The sequence below is a fragment of the Mustela erminea genome, chromosome 11 (genome assembly GCF_009829155.1).
Source record: "Mustela erminea isolate mMusErm1 chromosome 11, mMusErm1.Pri, whole genome shotgun sequence".
Taxonomy (NCBI): Eukaryota; Metazoa; Chordata; class Mammalia; order Carnivora; family Mustelidae; genus Mustela; species Mustela erminea.
Window position 1 is genome coordinate 92,349,823 of NC_045624.1, and position 15,931 is coordinate 92,365,753.

General features: G+C 42.9%; 1 protein-coding gene across 8 annotated transcripts in view; it reads right to left on the bottom strand.

The window, feature by feature from the left end:
• The window catches only part of LOC116568731 (contactin-associated protein-like 3), a 165,608-nt gene that overhangs the window by 57,190 nt on the left and 92,487 nt on the right, over positions 1-15,931 (bottom strand). For all 8 annotated transcript variants that reach the window (XM_032304400.1, XM_032304401.1, XM_032304399.1 and 5 more), the window contains 2 exons: positions 8,778-8,949; positions 833-939 (listed from right to left, as the gene is read on the bottom strand). In XM_032304400.1, coding sequence (XP_032160291.1) covers positions 833-939; positions 8,778-8,949 — 279 coding nt within the window. The remainder of the gene's footprint in view (positions 1-832; positions 940-8,777; positions 8,950-15,931) is intronic.

Below are 15,931 nucleotides of genomic sequence, written 5' to 3' on the forward strand. Positions count from 1 at the left end.
TACCTTCCAGGGCAACTCTAAAGGAGTTGAAACATGCAGAACTAGACAGAGTGAGGGTCACACAGGCACGCAGTAAGTCCCCAGTGTGTAAACCACCACCATCATCAAAGAGTATCAAGATTGCAAGGAACCTGAACGTTTACCTGGCTTCTGGCTGACATCTAGAAACCCCCTCCTCCCATGATATTTCCCATCCTGTGCTTGTCCAGAGACTATCTCCATGTGGTTTTATAAATATGGACCATCAGTACTTTGTCCTCTTCACTTTGGCAGACAGGACTTGAGAACCAAAGTTGGGTCCAACCCAAGGAACAGAACAAGTAACACCACCATGCCATCTAGATTGCCTTTCTATTGGGGGAGGGACTTGTTCTTTCACTTTTTGTTATATTTTATCTTCCTATACTTATCTTCCTTTGCCTCCTATTTTATTTATTTTTTTCTGTCCTATTTGATACTATGGATTTCTGTAAGCTGTCATAACATTACTAGGAAATAAAACTGATTAAAAATAAACCAGACAAGGGTACCTGGGTGGTTCAGTTAGTTAAGTATCCGACTCCTGATTTCAACTCAGGTCATGATCTCAGGGTCATGAGATCGAGTCTGATGTCAGGTTCCATACAGGGCTGGGATTCTCTCTCTCCCTCTCCCCCGGCCCCTCCTCACCTCTAAAATAAATAACCAAACCAGACACAAATTAGTCTCTAAAATACCTACTGGTTTTGTTGTTTTCCACCACACGGTTGCACAGATACAGACACATATACACCAAATCACAAAAAGGAAAAAGAACTGCACGGAAATTGGGACAACGAGGTGTGAGGCTTACAGGAATGGCAGGTCGCGCCTGTGTATCCAGTGTGCGTGCAGTCACAGCTGAAGGTGTCCCAGGACTGGAAGCATTCGCCCCCGTGTTCACAGTAGCTGGGCAAACACCTGCAAGAAAACAGATACACTGGCTTTCCCCCACGTTCTGTCAGGAGAAAATGTGTGTCTTAGCACTAACCTGCTACAGTGAAACATGGTACCAACAGGGCCTTCGGGAGAAAAATGAGACCATGGACAAAACCTGCTGAGTCTGTAAAGAAGGTTTCCTAATGCAGTACCCACCACAGACTAAGAAACCCACTAGATGCTACCAATTGTTCTGTATTGGCAGCAGATCAATTTTTTACACATTGCATTCTATCAAAAAAATGTGTTTGATTTTTCACAAATAAGGCAAGATTTGTTTCATCCATGACCTGAGAGACGAAGTGCTAGCAAAGGCCAAAGGCAGCCAGCTGCACCTGTTCCCCTCCCGGCCTCCCTGTCCTTGCAGTGGGACCTGCAGATCCTCCCACTGAGAGGCTTAGCTTTCTTCAACCTGGGTTGGGCTTGGGACCTGCTCTGACAAATGGGGCATTAGCAAACTGAGACATCAGGGCCTAGAAGAGTGTTTGGGGGTGAAAGACCTCTACCTGGAAAACTATAATATATTGATGAGAGAAACCAGAGATGACACAAACTGACAGAAAGACATGCTATGCTCACGGATTGGAAGAATTAGTATTGTTAAAATGTCCTGCTGCCCAAAGCAATCTACCTATTGAACACAGTCCCTATCAAAAGGCCAATAGTACTTTCCACAGAACTAGAACAAAAAAATCCTTAAATTTATATGGAACCACAAAAGACCATGAATAGTCAAAACAATCTTGAAAAAGAAGAACAAAACTAGAGGTATAATTCTAGATTTCAAACTATACCGCCAAGCTACAGTAACCAAAACAGTATGGTACTGGCACAGAAACAGACACAGAGATCCATGGCATAGAAGTGAGAGTGTAGAAATAGACCCACAATCGTATAGTTAATCTACGGCAAAGGAGGCAAGAATATACAACGGTGAAAAGACAGTCTCTTCAATGAATGTTGGGAAAACTGGACAGCCACATACAAAAGAACAGAACTGGACCACTTTGTTACATGACGCAAAAAAATAAACTCGAAATGTATTAAAGGCCTAAATGTGAGACCTGAAACCATAAAACTCCTAGAAGCAAACATAAGCAGTAAACCCTTGCCCATCAGCCTTACCAATATTTTTCTAGATATGCCTCCTCAGACAAGGGAAACAAATGCAAAAATAAACTACTGAGACTACATCAAACTCAGAAAGTTTTGCCCCGTCAACAAACAAAAGGGCAACCTTTCGAATGAGAGAGGATATTTGCAAATGATATATCTGATAAGAGCTTAATAACCAAAATATATAAAGAGTGGATATAACACAACATCAGAAAAACAAATAACAAATTAAAAAATGAGCACTGAATCTGGACAGTTGTTTCCCAAGAGGCCATCCAGATGGCCAACAGACACATGAAAAGATGCTCATGACTCATCATCAGGGAAAGGCAGATCAGAACCACGATGAGATCTCATCTCACTCTGCTCAGAATGGTTAGTATCAAAAAGACAGGAAATAGCAAGTGTTATGGAGAATGTGGTGAAAAGGGAAGCTTTGTGCACTGTTGGTGGGAATGTAAACTTGTGCATCAACTATGAAAACAGTATGGAAGTTCCCCAAAAAAGTAAGAATAGAAATGACATATGATCCAGTAATTCCACTTCATGGGGATACATGCACCCTATGTTTATTGCAAGCATTATTTACAACAGTCAAGACATGGAAGCAACCTGAATAGTCATAACAGATGGGTGGACAAGGAAGATGTGGTATATAAACACACAACGGTAGACTGCTCGGCCATAAAAGAGATGGAATCTTGCTATTTGGTAGAACATGGATGGACCTAGAAGGTATTATGCTCAGTGAAATAAGTCAGATGGAGAAAGACAAATACCGTATGACTTCATTTGAATGTTGAATCTGAAAAAAATAAACAAATGAGCAAATAAAAGACAATAAAAAAGAGAAACAGACTCATAAATATGAGAACAAACTAGTGGTTTCAAGGTGATAGGGGAGGGGAGAAGGGCAAAATATGTGAATGGGATTGAGAAGTACAGACTTCCGGTTATAAAATAAATGCCAGGAATGAAAAATACTGCATAGGAAATATAGTCAATAATATTGTAATAATAAGTTTGTGTGGTGACATGTGGCAATGACACCATTCAGGGTGAGTGTTTCATAATGTATGTAACAGCTGACTCACTCTATTGTCCACCTAAAACTAATACAATATGTCAACTACTTTTCAATTACAGATTAAAAGAACTTCAAGTTAACTCAACTTAGATCATAGAGCTAATTATGGAATACCAAACTGTTAAACTCCCAGAAGAGAACACAGGAGAAAAATCTAGCTGAACTTGGGCATGGCAATGACTTTTCAGTTACAGTCTATAAAAGAAAAAATTGATAATTCAGGCTTCATTAAAATTTAAAACTTAAGGGAATGAGAATAGAGACCACAGACTAGAAGACTGTTTTTGCAAAATCCATATTTGACACAGGATGGATATCTAAAATATAGATAAAACTTTTTAAAATTCAACAATAAGGGCAATGAACATCCAATTAAAAACGGGGTCCAAAGAGTCAAAAGATCTGAACAGATGCCTTACAAAAGATGACCAGACAGAAAATACATGTATGTAATCATGAACAGATGCCTTACAAAAGATGACCAGATGAAAAATACACGTATGTAATCATACTCGACATCATTAGTCATTAGGAAAGCTCAAATCAAAACCACAACGAGATGCCACTTCTCACCCACTGGAATGGTTCTCATCAAAAAGACATCATAACACGGATAGACAGGGATAAGGAGGATTTGGACCATTCTACGTCACTGCTGGGAATAGAAAATGGTACTTTGGAAAGCAATCTGGAAGTTCCTCAAGCAGTTAAACACAAACTCACCCTTGACCCAGCAATTCTGCTCCTAGGTATCTGCCCAAGAAAACCAAAAACACAGGTCTGCACAAAAACCTGTACATTCATGTTTATATCAACATTACTCATAAGAGTCAAAAAGTAGAAACAACCTACAAGTCCATCAAACAAGGAATGGGTAAAACAAATTTGTTAATGTCCTCACAAAGGAATGTTATGCATCACAACTTTGTCAATGATGTAGAACTGAAGACTAACATCAATTTAAAGGCAGATTACTTGGGTCCTGACAAGCCACATGGCCTTCTTGTTATACAGTTAGAGCTCTCAATATAGTCAAAAGTCTCATACATTTGCAGGAACTTACATTAAGTACTTGTTATCCTCTGGAGCTCAATGACTATTTCTCTCAAGGAGTCAAAGGAATGGATAACTCTGGGTTCCTTGTACTCCTATGCAGTTAGCACTCCTTTGCTATTTAGGAGGAAGGTGCTGGAAATGAGCCCAATGTCTTTCCAAGGACACACATAAACACTCTCCTGCCAGGTCTTCTGACATTTGAGTGGAAGACACCTGATTCCATGCCAAGAACTAGAAGTTGAGCTTCTTGGGGAAATGGAAGAATATCTCTTCACCTCCAATGATTATAGAGCAGGTCTGTTTGTATCCGGGCCCTTCCCTCAGTGACTGTTGTCCCATGTCCTTGGCCTATTTAGGACAGTTTCCTTGACGCTACACACCTGAGGTCAGCTTCCTTACCCCAAACCTCTAGCTTTCCTGGCAGGTCCCAGCATGCACAAGGAAGACCAGAGAGAGGAACCAGCTGTAGTAAGAAAATTAAAATGGCAGCATACTCTCACATTTGTGATTGGTGGAAATCACAAGTCCAGCATGCTGGTGATGCTTACACACAGATGAAGTGAGCTTAGCCTGCATCAGTTTCTTTGGGAAGGGAGGTTATGAATCCTACATATCATGCATGGACCAGGTCCCTTCCATATTTAGGGAAGATGTTGACCACAATTGGTGCAGAGGAGGGCAATCAGGATTGAGATAGTGCTTAATGCCTTGACCTCTAAACAATTGCTAAGAGAACACACGGTAGCCTAAAGGAGAGCCAGTGAAGGGAATTCACTGAGTATTTGTTGGACTACAGGGGTAAGCTGTGTCTAGACTTAGAGCAGGAAATATGAAGATTCGTGGTAGAAATCTGGGTGGAAAAGAGGACACTGATGAAGCATTTGGTGAATGGGCAAGGGTTTCATTCCCAAAAGATGGAACAGAAGCAGGATTCTCTTCTCTATGGTGAGAAAGAGATCCCCATATTGAGACAGAAACTTCAATAGATGTCATGCTTAAGATTCTTCTCAAAACTTTAGGATTTTGCACTTCTATGATTCCCAAAATATCTTCAGATTTAATAACTAAGCCTCTTGACTCTTTGCCTCCAAAAATCGTGCTTCTTCTTTGTGATACCACCTTTTATCCAGATGTCTGAGCCAGAACCCAAGGGTCATCCTGACCGGTCCCTCTCCATCCCCCCATAGCCATGCACTCATCAGCTTGCACTTCTGTTCACCAAACACCGTGTATGTCATCTACATTTTTCTCTTCCCTACCTCAGGCTATCATCCCTTCTCTCATGGGTATGCAGCCCCTTACCTGGCTTCCGGGCCACACACCCTCTCTCTGTGGCCCACACCCAAAGCATCTTCCCCCATCAGTAGTATTGCTTAGCTGTGCAAGTGGCTTCCTAGCAGAGCCCTCAGTGACTTCCTGGGGAACCTTAGATCAGTGTCTGGATTTTGAGCTGGCCACCAGGCCTCTGTGGTGTAGCCCCTTCCCAGCCAGGCAACCCCATCTCTTGCCATCCCTGCTGCTCGTCCTCAGACACCCAATTTCTACAGCAGCCATGTTCAAAAAGGCAGACTCATGGCAGAACTTTGGCTTGGGCTCATGGCTGAAACTTCACTAGATGTCCATCCTCTCTCACTCAACTGACATACTCACCTTCCACCCCAGGGTAGGTGTCTCTCCCTCCTCTCTGATAGCCCTGCCTTGTCCCAGCACAAATTAATCACCCATCCCACATGTCTCCACAACCCCCGCCCTCCCACAGTTCCACTTCAGTCTACTGATCTCTAAAAAACAACATGTAGAGCACGTGATGTTGCATTTAGCATCTAGAAGATGAATGCTGGCCAAAGTCCACAGAGATGGGCAAAGCGGCCCCATCAGTACAGTCCGTGCCTAGAGATATTCAAGGTGGCATTCCTGTGATCCTACAAGGAACCTGGAAAGGACTGTGTAACCTGAGTTATAGGACACGAAATTCTAATGTCCAAAACACGATTGCTGTAAGACATGATCCCTCACCACGATAACCCCATTCCCGAAGCCTTGTCCCCAAGAACCCACAACTTTCCCAGTGCCATGGGAGCCTGTGGTGCACAGAGCACCATATATATGAGTCCTTGTGCAGCTCAGGAAGGTCTCCTGTATCCCCAGCTGGTTTCAAACATCTTTTCATAAACTGCTGTGCTGTTGGGCCAGGAATGCTGTTATACATCATGAATTATTAACTCCTTTGCCCGACAGATAAGAGTTACAAAATCGCCTGCATTTCAATCATAAATCTCAGCTTCACCTGAGCACAAGCATGACTGGCTCTGGACAAGCAAGGTGCAGGCTGGCGGACAGCCGGGCTGAGCACAGAGCAAGTGCCTGGCAAGAGCCTGGCATGGATGGTTGCTCTGTCATATTTCCACATGAATCTACTTCATGGTGCATTGAACATGGAGGTGGAGGTATGGCCTGAAGCACCAAGGAAGAGTGAACATTTCTAACAGTGCAGAGTAAGGACATGTTTTCTGATGTTAAACCACGAAAACCATAAAAATTACAATTATTGGCTACATCAGCCAAAGTGCCAATGGCTCTTTCCAGGCCCACGTACAGGGTTGCCATGAACCTCAGTTTCTGCTTTGAGCGGAGAAGGTAACTTAGTATCCCATATCCCAGAGGTCCCTATCCATTGCTGGTACATACTTCTAACAACCATTTTTAGGTGTGATATGGAAAATCTTTCTATTTTGGTGATACACACACACACACACACACACAGAGGCATACCTCATGCATACTTTGTTGTTGGTTTTTTGTTTTGGGATTTTTTTGTGTGTGTTTTTGGCTAAAGACCTTTCTGCACAAAGGCTCAACATGCATTTCTTATGTAAGAGAAACACTATGATTGCATCATGCTTTTGTGCGGGAATTCCCAGGGCACTGAAGTAAGTTCCTGTGAGCTTCATGAGCTCCACAACTGAACAACAACCCGACCCCTACCCCTGACCCTGCTGAGCCACTGACAGCCATTCCCATCGGCGAGGGCTGTACCCTACCTCCAAGCAAGTGTTTCTGAACACCCTCCCAATACTAAGATTCAGGATTCCAGAGCTGGCGGAAGCTATAACTTACAGACAAAGCCAGTTCCTATGCCAGCATACATTTCACAATCTGAGAATTAGGATTCAGGGTTTTTGCCTAATTCTTTGACTCTCCTTTTGCCCCTACAAATGAACAGAATATAAACTATACCCATGAACATCCAAATTGCAACACAACTTGTACTTTATTGACACTACATGGGATTCCAACTAGTGCCGTTAAACTGGGAACAGATTTGCTGCACAAAGCACTTTGCACAGCGTGAACTTGGAAGAGGCTAGCCACACACAGATGTGGGAGGGTGTCTGGAGTGTGCTCGCTTATTCAACAGGAACGTAAGGCAGTCCCGCTTCAGGAAGGGCAGACATACGAGGCACAGAAAAAATTTAATGTCATCAAGCTAAGCCAACCCTTTAATCTAGAAAACCTGAAAGCCCAAGAGTGTGACAAACAAGACAGTTTGAATAAAGTTGCAAGAATTCGCGATTTTAACGTCCTACAGTTTCAGGGGTTTTCTTTCTTTCTTTCTTCCTTTCTTTATTTCTTTCTTTTTTTAAATTGAGGTATAATTGACTTATAACATATTAGTTTCAGGTGTGCAATAGAATGAGTCAATATTTGTGTATCTTGTGACGTGATCACCACGATAAGCCTCACTAACGTCCAGCACCACACACAGTCACAAAAAGTTCTTTCTTGCGATGAGGACTTTCAAGATCCTCAGTGACTTTCAAATATGCATGACAGTATTCATTACAGTCATCATGCTGCTTGCTACGTCTACACACTTGCTTATTTTAGAGCGGGAAGTTTGTGTCTTATCCCCTTGCACTCGCCCCCCACTATATCCTCACTGACCGGTACCGTGCTCAGTGTGTGGTAACTGGGTTCCCTCCATTCCTCCTTGTGTTTCTGTGACTAGGAATCCCCAAGGCTAAGACCCTTCTAGCGGAAGAGTTACTTTCCATTTTCCATATAGAGAAGGGAACGTGGGGTGAATCCCACTGACCACATGTGGCTTTCAACCTCCTGGTCCTCAATGATTCATCATCTTCCTAGAATATTCTAATCTGTTTTGTGCCATGGAAGAATTTTTAGAAGTATTTTTACTCATCAGTATTTACACTCATCAACAATTACCACACCATGAACAGGATTCTGTAAAAACTACTCATCAACAATTACCACACCATGAACAGGATTCTGTAAAAACTAAGTCACTTGGGGACACACGCAAGGAAAACTCACGACAGTGCATCTTCTAAGAAGACACCATCCGAAAGGAGCAACCGTTTGAAATTAAACAGGGTCATTTTCTAGTCTTCACTTAATTATAGTTTTCCATACGGGTTGGCTATCGGGAAGAGAGAAGGGGCTAGAAGGAGGTGCTCTCCCTTAGCGGCTCATTTGTTCTTAACCCCCTATCCAAAAATTTTGAAATCAGGAATGCCAAAATGACGTGGGATGGCTTTACCTGTCGGTGAGGCCACAGGTGTCTATCTGGAGGTCACGGAAAGTCCCCAGTGACCCCTGCTGTACCGTGATGGGGTCCACAGCCTGGTCACCAATGGAGATGAGCCTCAGGCAGCCCTGAAACCCGGCCAGGGGACCTCCGCATCCAGGGCCAGAGCTGTTGTCAGGACAGCCTGAATGAACATGGAGACACACAAAGGAGAAAGTCAACAGTCGTGACCAAAACAGCCGTCAGTATTCTGTACGTGCAAGTTTGCCGCCTCCTCACAGACGCCTGAAGATTATACTTCCTCGTGGATGGGGTGGTGCACGGGGCAGTGGACAGCTGAGAACAGACACTACTGGTTTTGGTAAAGCACAGAAATAACAACTCGAGCCAGGCTGGTGGCTGGCCAAAGGTAGCCGAAGATAGACCCTACCAGTAGAGTCAAGGCCCATTTCCTCTAAGCTGAGTTTGATTTCTTTTTCGAAACCGCCCGAAGAAATTGGCCCTTTCAGCATGATATTAAACTCTCTAACGTAAAGACCATGGGATAACAGAATCAGAAAGAAAAAAATCACAGGCCTACTAGGACCTATGAAATTTAAAATGCTTGAGCAATAATTATGTATGTGAGATTCCTACTCTGGGCGTGCATGTGTGTGTGTGCAATCACAACACAGTTAAAACAAGGTTTGACCGTAAACAGTCAGAGACATCTAAGGACAATGTAAATGACTTACATTTCCAACTGTTTCTGAATGAGGCATTTTAGTCAAATACCTTTTCACACACACACACACACACACACACACACAGAGAGAGAGAGAGAGAGAGCTAACAAGTATCTCAACAATACAGCCCTGAGAATAACGGAGTAAAGTTAGCATCCTGGAGCACCCCATGCAAGAAGAAATGGGCTTTGACAGTTTTCAATAATAGAAAATTTTTACAAGTTTGGCTGCGTTCACTAATTGGCTTGCTGTAAATTACTGTTAAATTAATGAAGGAAAGAGGCCATCAGACCACGGTGACTCACCAAAAACTTTAGTGGCCCAAGACAGCAAACCAGAGTCTGAGGCTATAAATGAGTTTGATTTCTGTGTGGCTTCATGTGGCTCGTCAAGGCTCTGAAACCGGAACCTATGGACAGCGGCCCCAGACAGCCACCCCCGATTTCAGCCGGAGCCAATCAGTAGTTCCTCTCCCTGCTGCCACCGTCCTTTCCGGGAGCCCTTCCCCCTCTCCTGCCCACGGAGCACTCCTGACCACTTCTACTTCGGTGTTGTGTGATTTGGATCAGTTTTTGCTCCAAAACACCCTTAAAAATTTGAATCAGGTTATCTTCTACCATTACAAACCACAATGCCTAGGCGGTGTTTTATTGTATCCCCCTGGTTTCCCACGAAGACAAGGCTCTTATACCCATGATGAGCAAGGACACATCTTTGAAATCAAAGTCAAAGCCGATTGGGGTTCAGAGCTGCCTCCTTCCCCTCGTGGTGTCAGCAGGCTGGCACGTGCTCTCCCACCCTCTGCGAGCTGACCACAAAGCAATCACAGGTCCTTTGATGTGAGCGCCACCAGATTCCCAGGGGACAGGAAAAGAGAAACATACTCACTGCAAATGCTCTGGTGAAAGGCCGTTATGTGGAGAAATCTAAAGACACAGCTTCATCTCCATTTCACACACACCCCTCATTTTGGGGAATGAGGCTGAGGTTCTCCCCAGGAACTGCCCTGGCTACAGGGAGCTGAGTCTCATGGGTGGTACCCTCCCCAGGGACGGCCAGTGCCCACGGATGCAATGGATGGGTCAGTGACCCACAGCCTCAACTGGGACGTCCCTGAGGGGCAATGCTTCTTCAGAGCTCTCTTGAGGTTTCTATGCAATGGCATCACGCCTCGCCTTGTCTCTGCTCATCCCAGCTGCTATCTCCCCCCCAGGCAGGGGTCATTCCTGAAAACTAACCTCAATAACCACCGTACACACAAGTCTCCCAAGAAGAGAGCCAGCTTCCTGGGGAACCTACCTGTAGCCACATGGGATTAAATCTAAAAGCATTCACTTGACTGAGTGTTTTACTTTCAGATGCAAACACAATAGAAGCACATTTTTTAATAATTTAATATTCTTTTAATTCCAAGAAATTGTGAAATAAATTTTACGCTTCCTGAGAAACTCACCTATTTAATTCATTCTGTGCCTTATACAATTATGTCTCATTGACATCATTTCCAGGAGAATGTTTTCTTTTAATTTGTTAAATACAGAGTCATAACTATTAATCTTTCTAAAAAAATCATTAAAAAATCATCTTCCAAGCATTTAAATATTAAGGAAGTTTTTGGTAATATTTACAGGTGGGATTTGAGGTTACTTTAGAAGTCTCTTACATTTTAAATGAAATGGAATCAGTAATTTATTTTTTTTAGAAAGATTCTTTTATGTGAGAAAAAGAGAGAGAGAGAGAGACAGTGACAGCATGAGGGGAGGAGGGACAGAGGGTGGGAGACTCAAGCCGGGAGCCCAATGTGGGGCCAGATCTCACAATCTTGAGATCATGCCCTGAGCTGACATCAGGCATCAGACCTTGAACTACGCTGCAGGTGCCCCTGGAATCAGTAATTTCATAAAGGTTTTACTCATTATACCTATATGTTTTTCATTCTCATCTCTCTGAACTTTTGTCATGAGGGTCACTGGTGCACCTTCAAAGGGCAGGGACTGAAGACAGAGCCTCCTCTCACTCCTGCCCAACGGCCATAAGCTTGCGCCTAAGAATTTCCACAAGATGCACATGGTCATCTTTCCTCTTCTTTCAGTGACTGAGGCTTTGCATTCCTGACAAATATACCCCAAAACCAGCCAAGGCCTTCGTCTGGTGAAACTCACTGTTGGGCACAATGAAGCCCCATAAATTAGCCTCATGGAGACACTGACACTTCGAATGTGGTGTTACCTCACAAAGAACGGATAAACTGTCCAGTTTCCCTTTCCTTTTTCCTTGTTTTATGTGAAAATATGCACATTTCTGTTTGTAAAAGAATTTCTGGAAGGTTGGATATATTTGGAAGACACCTGGTGTATCTTTGTGTCTTTATAGGCGACTTCTACTGACAGTGCTTAGGGACTGAGAACATTAGGATACAGGATCAGAAAAGTTCAGCCAATAAACTTTCTGGAAGGTTGGATATATTTGGAAGACACCTGGTGTATCTTTGTGTCTTTATAGGCGACTTCTACTGACAGTGCTTAGGGACTGAGAACATTAGGATACAGGATCAGAAAAGTTCAGCCAATTAACTTTCCCCCTTTCTCCAGATCACAAACTTCAGACGCATCTAAAATACAATGCAGTATCTGGGGTGCCTAGTTTCTCAGTCAGCTGGGTGTCCAACTCTTGATTTCCTCTCAGGTCATGATCTGAGTTGTGGGATTGAGCCACGTGTTGGGCTCTGCACTGGGCAAGATTCTCTCTCACCCCCTGTCCCTCCCCATCCATCCCCACTCACATACACACACACTCTCTCTCTCTCAAAAAAAAAGAAAAAGAAAAAATGAAAAAATAATACAGTGCAGTACCTAAGTGTTCCTATAAAGACTCAACTGAATCCAGCGGTCACAAAGAAAATTTTCTCAAAGTGGAATATTAAGAAGGAAAGGTCAAACCACAAAGTCCTTCCTTGCTCCAGTTATGAGAGAGAGGTCAAGAAGCAAGGGGTGCCATGGCCCAAGACAAGCCCAGACCACCAGCTGTCTGTTCACCCACACAGACTGCCTGAAGTCCCAATGGTAAGATGGCAGAGGGTCATTCCTCCATGACATGATTCAGGATGGACAGTGAAAGTGGACAGGGGATAGTTATTGCTAAGTCAATGGAACATATCCATCACCATGGAAGGAGTCAGAAATTTAAGTACCTCTGAGGATGACAGAGAAATTGTCACTGGATGTCAAGACCCATAAGAATAAGAATGGGTCATGAGGTGAGACCTCATTACAGCCGTCATTGTTCCCTGGTCTGCTAAGGCCTCACACACACAAGGACTCTCAAGAGATTCGGAGCATAATTTGATGTTTCCCAGCTCTGCAGGGCATGTGTGCTGGTGGACAGCACGACGATTCCACAAAAGTAATCCAGAGAGCAGCAGCTTCCCACTACCCTCCCCAGCAGGCACCGAACTCAGTGTACTGTACAGTAGAGCAAAACTGTTGTCAGAAGAATAATTTACAAACAAAGCTCACACTGAGGAGAAATAGAAAAGGAAAAGGGGGAACCTGCATTACATGTAAAAAGACTATGAATCTTTGAGAGGAACTTTGTCAGGAAAAGAAAGCCAAAGAGCCCTGCTTTACGCCTGCTGTCCTGCCATGCCATAATTATTGAGATCATCCCTGCCATTTACTAAAGCGTCCTGGTTTGGACAATAAATCATATGGCTACCCTAACTGTAATAGGAAGATGCCCTAATCTACCCAGCAAAAAAGCACAGCAAAAAAGATTTACTGACCACATGGTGAGCAGGGACTTGCCACTGAACCTCCATCAGGAGAGCGGGCTAAGGAGGGTCTCGGAACATGGGGCACTGGCTGCCATGAATACCGCATACTGCTACGGAGCATGGACTGGATAAAGTGGATTTCCCTGTTAACACAATGTATATTCTGGTCCCAATGGATGTCCATTAAGAAGAAAATTTGAATTTACACATTAGTTACAGATAATATGCTGTGATTACAAGATCTTACACTATTTTTGCCACTCAGTACCAAATTTTAATTACAACCAAAAAATAGCAAACTGGTAATGAAGAAAAGTCATTATACTCTCTCATGGGATGTTTAAACTTTGTAATTCTGCTCATCTTAGAGATACAATTTGTTATTGGAAACTATACTAATGAGACAGTTTTTCTGCACATCAACACAATTTTATGAAAACATGTTTAAAAAGCCTATTATGCTTTTTTTTCAACACATTGCCTCCAAATCTCTAGGGTCCTTTCATAGACCAAAGGCTGGAAACAACTAAAGGTTGTTTCATTGAATTGATTATGCATATTAGGAAAGCTTGATAGTTTGCACATAAGGAAAATTTAAAAATCACTGGCAAGATGATTCTTGGCAGCTGTAGGATATTTATCACATTTTTTATAATAGCAAAAAAATAGGCACCATCAAGTTGTTGCTCAACAGTAAAACAGGACGGCGGATTTAATAAGTGAAACATGATGTCGTACACATCAAAACCAAAGGGCAGTAAAAATTAATTAACTTTATCTATAAATACTTACAGGGCTGGATCTCCAAAACTAATCTAGAACAACAGTGACAGCAATAACAATAAAAAGAACCCAGAAGAAGGCACACAGTAGTGCCCTATGCATAAACTGAAAAGCAAGGGAACACAGAACACAAAACACTACTGTGTGAAGTCACCTACATGGATATAGCTTCTAAAGAAAAGCAATACATTAGAAATTACAAACTTTCATTTGTAAAATAAATAAGTCATAGCAATGCAATGTACAGCATGGTGATTACAGCTAATAATACCTTATTGTCTATTTAAAAGTTGCTAAGAACGTAGACCTTAAAATTTTCATAACAAGAAAAAATTATAACTATGTATGGTTGTGGATATTAACTAGTTATTGTGGGATTATTTTCTAATGTATACAAACACTGAGTCATATGCTCACATCTGAAACTGACATGGTGCTACACGTTGATTAAAACATAAAAAGGTGATACAAAGATTAGTAAAAAGGCGGGGCAGGGTAATATTTAACTGGGGGAGTGAGAATTTAGAGGAGAGAGGGAGACATTAAAAGCACTGTAGTGTTTAATTGTGTACATTAGGGGGTTAGCCCACAAATGCTCTTTCAAGAAACATGAGTAGTATTTTAAAATGCATACATGAATTACATAGTGACTTCATATCACATCATGTGTAAGTATTTATGGAAAGTACCTGTTCTTATGCAGCTGTGCGTTGCACATTTAGAACATGCCTGAAGCTCAAATATGAGAGAAAACTCGTTGTTTTTAGAAAGGTGTTTTTTTTTTTAATACAAAATAACAAGCATTCCATTTTGCATCATTAAACATTACAGCAAGGATTTTTCTTCCTGTCCCTTTTAGTGCTTCAAAATCTTTTATGTTTTAAGTTACAGCTCCTGGGTAAATTCTTAATTTAGTTCTGAAGGGATCAGCTCCTCTGCAGAGCTCTAAAATCCGTCACAAGCATAAAGGTTTAAGAAACTGTCTGGGTCAGAGGTGCACCGTATTTGGCAGGGGTAGAGCAAGCAATCCAATGTTCTAATGCTCCTGGCGCCACTCCACGCTCACAGTGATGCTTGCTTCAGGGGGCTTGGAAGATTAAACGCCCTGTGTGGGCTTACTGTCAACTCTTTGGGAGGATTTTATATTTTCTTGTTGGGCTATCAAGTTATCTCCACCATGACCTCAAACTTATTTTGGAAAGAAACAACCATAAAATGCGAAATGGGAGTAAGAGCAAGGACGGCTTCCAGCCACGATTAGAAGGACATCTCACAACTGACAGGCCTAAGCTTCTTGTGGCTAAGACTCTTCACACGGATGCCTCAGAACGGACATTTGTTACCTTCAGGAGCCCCCCTCCCTGGCTGCATGGATCCTGCACAGACTCAGTTGAAGTTCTACTGAACAGGCAAACCCACCGTCTCCCACAGTCGGGGTGATGGCCTGGTGTTGTCTTGGTAAAGTTCACCACGAGGTAGTGAGTGAGTGTCAGTAGCCATTAAGTTCCTCTCTTGCTCTGGTGTAGGTAACGGCGTCTTTGTGCGTACACAGTGGGCAACAAAACGCTTCCTGAACATTTAGGGCAACAGAGCAGCTTGGGATCTTGGGGAAATGCAGATTCTGGCTCAGGAAGTCAGGGGAGTTACGTCTACACCTGTGACAGGCTTGAAAGTGGTGCTGCCATGGGTGGCTCCCGGGCCACACCAGAGGACCTGGGCCACCCACGGAGGAGAGTGGCTGACAAAAAGAAGACCACCCACATGCAACAAGGAAACTGTTGCATAGGGACACCTGAAAGAAATGTTCTAAGGGTTATTTGGCCTCCCAAAAATACTCTACAGTGAAGCACAAAAGGTTAGAGACAGAGAGCAAGGACCCTCAGAGT